Source organism: Lolium rigidum, chromosome 1, assembly GCF_022539505.1.
Source record: "Lolium rigidum isolate FL_2022 chromosome 1, APGP_CSIRO_Lrig_0.1, whole genome shotgun sequence".
In the NCBI taxonomy this organism is placed as follows: domain Eukaryota; kingdom Viridiplantae; phylum Streptophyta; class Magnoliopsida; order Poales; family Poaceae; genus Lolium; species Lolium rigidum.
The window spans coordinates 329,942,542-329,948,400 of record NC_061508.1 but is presented as its reverse complement, the minus strand read 5'-3'; the positions used below and the strand labels follow the sequence as shown (position 1 = coordinate 329,948,400).

The following is a 5,859-nucleotide window of genomic DNA, read 5'->3' as shown; positions in this document are numbered from 1 at the left end:
TGAGCACGAAGCCGGCTTCGAGATGGTGGTAGCGCGCGAACTTCTCCTAACTGGTGTGGAGGTACATCTTGCCGCGCGCGTCGAAGATCATGTCCACAATCCACCGGCAGCAACCGCAGGCAGCCCCCCCCGCAGATGCAGGGAGGCCGGCTCGTTGCCGGCGACGAAGTCGGTGAACTTGTTCGGCAACCTCTAGATGCCGAGTGGGTCGCCCTTGAGGACGACGACGAACTTGAACAACACGACCAGCTCCTCCTCCTGCGGGTCCGACGACGAAGACGACGGCGTCGCAGGCGACGGCGGGCGTACAGCTCTGCCGCGGCCACGACCACGACGACGATCACGATCTCGGCCTCTACCAGACATGGCGCCGTCTCTTCAGATGGTGGCGGCTAGGGTTGGGAGAGAGGCGCTAGGGTTTGTGTGGGAGGGACGATGCGAGAGCGCCCTTTTTATAGGCCGGAGGGAGGCGGGGGAGCGGTGGCGCTCATTAACGCCGGCACGGAGAGCTAGGCGCGACGAGACGGTTCGCTGCGCGTACGCGGAAACTTCACCGCCGCCGCGCGCCAATAACTTCCATCGCGAGGTAGGCGACGGTTAGGTTAAAATTGAATGTGCCGCTGACACGTCGGCCCCGCCACTCCGCGTTGGCATCAACTTTTGGGATGTGTGGCTGACAGGCGGCTCCCACGCCCAAAATTTTCCGCCTCACGAGGCGCCGGTGCGCCCGATTCACGCCCTTTGCCAAAGGCCGACACGGGGTTGCCGACGCTTCTATTGGTCCCGAAAAAGCGCAGGCGCTATTTAGGGCGCGTCGGCGTGAGCCCATTTTCGCTCCCGGCACCCAAAACGCTATCGGGGCCGCTATGGGGCGCGCCGGTGGAGATGCTCTAAGTGTGAAATCTTCCTCCGAAGTAGTCTTGTTTGCGAAGGAGGTGCCACTTGAGAGATGTATATCGGCATTTCCCCTTCATACCACAGTTATATACCCATATTAGACCCCATGAAAGAGGGGGTGGTTTTCAACCCTTTTTCTCCCGGTTCAAGGTGATTCCATGTGGCTCTTCTTTTGTTTTTGTTATTGTAGATCATAGTAACATAAAAAAATCCCAAAAAATCCAAGTGCTTACAAGACTTGGGTTTGGTAAAGGAGAAAGTTCTAGAAGAGTAAGACCAAGAAATAATGGTGGAGAAAAATGGCAGCAAGGGATGCATGGAAAAAAGTTTAGCAAAATAGAGGCATAAAAAGATGTCGGAAAACTAAATAAAACTTTCGCTCGGCAGTGACATCATCATCATCGCCAGTGACGGTGAGAACGAAAGGATCCGTGTGAGACCGGGTTTATTTGAGATTTTAGGTGAAAACTCTACCCACAAAAAAGAAAGATATCATTAGGCTGGTGCCAATGCACCGCCCGACTCTCGCCCCGCCACGTCAGCTTTTCTCTCACTCTCACCCCACTCTCACCCCACGGTGACAATGCACGGGCTATAGTGGCAGCTCTCGTCCCGCTCTCGCCCCACTCTCGCCTCGTTCTCGCCCCCACTAGCACCGCTATCGCCCCGCTCTCGCCTCCAACGCGGGCGGTAGCCGGGCGGCAGCGGACGATACCGCCCGGCGCCAGCCCCAGCGCCCGGCGCTAGCGTCCCGCCCCACTCCCGCCCGCCTCCCGCCCCAACTCGGGCGATAGCGCCCGCACTAACGCCTCCATTGGCACCGGCCTTACATATTGTATGATACTACTATACCTGGATTTAGATGGTCAAAGAATGTAAGGCCGTGGTTGAGGACGTGAAAAAACACTCATGGACAGCCATGAGCTATAATTTGATGCACATCAAATCTCGGTTCTCTCCAATACTTGGATCATCAGCGAGATGCCGCCAAATTAACTAAATGCACGAGGATCGCTTTAAACGAGGGGTTGCATGTGATTGTGGGCGGCAGCACAATTTTCGTGGTGAGTACTACTGTAGCTATTATTGGCCTGTAATTAATCGTGGACGAATTTTAGGGGTCACACAGAACGCATGTGTCAAAAAAAAAAAGAGAAAAAGAAATTCTCAACTCACCATTCCCCTTTCTCTCACGACAAGAGCCCTCCCCCGGCCACCCAACTCGCCATTCCCCATTCTCAACTCACCCACCCATGGCCCCGCCGCTCGCCGGCCAAGCTCCGACGCGGGCTCCTCGCTCGCTCCCCCCGCCAATCACGCCGCCGCGCAAACCCTATCTGCTACTCTTCCGGCGGGGGCACGAACGAGGCTCTCCTCGACGGCGGCCGGCGCAGGAAGATGGGGAGGCGCGGATGATGGATTGCTGGCCGCCGCCCGAGCTGCAGCCTGCTCCTTCCCCGCCCCTACCTGCTGCAAACCCTAGCGGCATCGAGCACGGCGGGGCCAGCCCCACGCGGTGTGGCTGTCCCTCGCCGTCGATTTGCCGGTCGTGGGAGCCGCTGCTCTTCCACGGGGCAAGCGCGTCTCCAAGGCCGCGAGCGAGCTCCAGCACCCCTGCCTCGCCAGCCTCTTCCCAGGGTTGCCCCACACCATGGGCGCGGCCGTGAGTGCCAGATGGGACGCGTCCACGACCTGTAGGACCTCGCCCCTCTGCAGCTCTTCCTTGATGACGCGGCCTCCAAGGACGGCAGCACCGCCGATGGAGCTCTCCGGTGCTTCGTTTTGCAGCCCCCGCCTCCCCGAGCTGTTGGTGGTGCTCGCCTGCCCGAGGTGTTGCTGCCGGCGTCTCCCCTGTGCTACTGCCGGCGAGCACGTCTCCGAGCACCTGCTGCCGACCATCTCCACGACTAGCTGCTGCCGGTGAGGCCCCTCTCCTCATCCTCACTCTACTGTTGCAAAAAATTGAATCTTTGTATTATGACGGATGTGCTAGCACTTGAGAAACCATGCGTTCATCAAAGTTGATCAATCTTGATGCAAATTGTTTCATCAATTTTGCCCTGTTGGATCAGTTTTGATTTATACCTGTACACCTGTATCTTGATTAGTAGTTGGCACTAGCTGCGGCAAAAGTTGTATCCAGTGAGGAATCAAGAGCCCATTTGAGGGAGGCCATGGACGTTTTTAATCTTGTCCAGTTGATCATCATGGACACCAGAACTAGCCCCTGTTTTACTCCTATGCTTTCTTCTTTTACTGATTTCCCGTGGTTACATTCAGTCCCAATCTGCTAACATATGGACACATGACAGTTTCTGAAATGGTCATGATTTAGTAAGAATTGGGTATAATTGTTGATCTTGCAGAAGTTGTTTCCATTCTCACTTATTTTACTGATTAGGTGATCTTGAAGTCAGTTGGTCTCCATCGTGCAACATTGGCTGCTTCTGATTGTCTTGCATGCTGGAGCAGTTGCGTGTGCTCACTGACCAACTTCAGGGAAGGTAATACTTGTGCGATCAACTTGTGTGTGTTGTGACGAATGGACATGCCATCTTGATTTTGTTAGCTTCAATTGCATTAATTCTGGAGTAGAATCCTGATGTGTGTATATATGCATGAGTTTACAGATATGAGATGTCCATCACACATCTTCAGATTTAAGCCTACCAGATTTTTGTGTATGTTGTCTATTTTATTTTTCTACCAAGCACTCATATTTGCTGTATTGTTGATGTAGTTCAATGGAGCAACTTGTGGCAGATCTCGCTACTACCGTTGTCAGCATGCTACTAGTAGGACCTCTACTTCGAGAAGGAAGTAGGGCTCGACCTGTCGGTGTGTTCTTGTGTGGCGCCCTCGCTGCCTTATGTTCACCACTGACGAGTCTGAAACCGGAGAGGGTGCCGCTTTCCTGCTTCTTGGCCATGGACGACCTCCAGCATGAGCTCTCCAGGATGAACACGCTCGCTGGCATCACTGTCAAGTTCAGGGTCAAGGTATTTTCACTCTCTCCAACCCTGCTGGTCTGGTTGCTGCATATGGTGTTCTCTAAGCATTGTGTTCTTGCCAAATGTGAGGGATAATCTAGGGAAAATTAAGCGAGTGAGAATGTTTGCATGGTCCTTTCTTTCTTTTCTTCTGTTAGCCTATTTTGTTGATCTGGAGCAGTAGCACGTGCTCACTGACCAACTTTGGCAACAATGTCTGGCTACATCTTGAAAGGTTGTATTTTTTGCTTTGTTTGTCAGCATAAGGCCTCCATTTGCTGTACTCTGTCACTTTTGATTCACTGTCAGTTTTATTATGTTGCACAGTTCACTTATAATGTTTGCTATCGATTCTTTCTTGAGCAGCGGAAGGAGGAGTGGATATGTTGGACGAGTCAGTAATAAAGTTCCTGGAGCATTATGCCTGCCGGTCCAGCGTCTTCTTGCGCTCTGTCACCACCGTTGTCTTGAAGGTCCTGTTCTTGTTTCAGTTCCGCTTGGGTGGCTTCTAGTCTCATGTTCATCTTCTCCGCAGATTTGGTTTCAGAAATAAATAGCCCCCTTTTTTTTCCTATGTGTAAATTGGTGAGAAACAAAGAAAAGATAATCGTGTATTGTCTATCATGTCTAAATCTAACACAACAAACTGCAATTATGATGTTTAGAAGTTGTGATAATGTCAAGACTGAGTCAAGTGCAGCTGATCTGGAGCTTTATAGTAGCCTCCTTTTGTTCGTACTGTATGTTATGGATTGGTGCTGTGTAATCTTGACCATTTTTGTGTAGGGAGGATAACTCCTTTGCTTTCCGTGGTTTGATTCTGATGATAGCATGGATATCAATTTAGTTTTCTTGTTATAATTCCTAAGTGAGGATACCTGCTTCCGATTGGTTGAACTTTGATTTTCTACGTCGTTCTATAGGCATGAACATGTACTGATTCATTTACTATATTGTTGATGTAGGTCAATGGGGCAACTTGTGGCAGATGTTGCTGCTACCATTGTCAGCATGCTGCTAGTAGGACCTCTACTTTGAGAAGGAAGTAGGGGTCGTCCTGTTGGTGGTTGGTTCTTGTGTGGCGCTCTTGCTGCCCGTGTTCAGGACCGATGAGTCTGAGACCGGATAGGACGCCACTGTCCTGCTTCTTTGCCGTGGACGAAGTCAAGCACGAGGTCTCCAGGATGGACACACTCGCCGACATCCAGGGCAGCACTCTCTCGGAGAAGCCAGAATTTATTCGCCAAATGCCTTGGGGCATGAACACCAACTTCCAGGCCGTGTTCGACCAGCTCCTACAAGTAGCGCGCGGTTGCCGGCAACCTGCCTCCGGACCGCATGGTGAAGAAGGTGTTTGTGTTCAGCGACATGGAGTTCGACCTGGCGTCCTCGAGGCCGTGGGAGACAGACTACGAGGCCATCACGAGGAAGTACACCGAGGCCGGGTACGGGGCCGCCGTGCCGCAGATTGTCTTCTGGAACCTTCGGGACTCGCATTCCGTGCCGGTGACGGCGGAGCAGAAGGGGGTGGCGCTAGTCAGCGGCTTCTCCAAGAACATGCTGAAAATATTCCTCGGCGGCGATGGCATCCCTTCGCCGAGGGCCGTCATGGAGAAGGCCATCTCCGGGCCAGAGTACCAGAAGCTCGTCGTATTCGACTGAAAGAATTTAGGTCAGTTGGGTCGTTGTGTTCGCTTTTTTTTCTTCTTCATTATAATTCCTGCCGCCTGAAGAACTTGCAGCTATCAAATTAATGAATCCTATCATCATGGACGAATGTTATGAAAATGGAACAGATTCTCGTGTTTCTATATTTGAGCTTAATTCTTTTATGTGCTGCTCTATGGAGATAGCAAGTTTCAGTTGTTGCTTGGTTCCTGTTCAAATCGTGCTGTGTATATATTATTACCTTTGTGCTCGTGGTTTTAACATGTGGAAAACCATTACTAATTCGTTGGTATTCTCATTTTTA

At 51.8% G+C, this 5,859-nt stretch overlaps 1 protein-coding gene across 1 annotated transcript; it reads left to right on the top strand.

Annotated features, from left to right (window-relative positions):
- Window positions 1-3,297: 3,297 nt before the first annotated feature.
- On the top strand, window positions 3,298-4,800 carry LOC124684366. Its single transcript, XM_047218694.1, has 3 exons — window positions 3,298-3,401; window positions 3,638-3,896; window positions 4,254-4,800. The coding sequence occupies exons 1-3, from the start codon at window positions 3,358-3,360 to the stop codon at window positions 4,287-4,289; spliced, it is 339 nt and encodes a 112-aa protein (XP_047074650.1). The 5' UTR covers window positions 3,298-3,357; the 3' UTR covers window positions 4,290-4,800.
- Window positions 4,801-5,859: the final 1,059 nt, after the last annotated feature.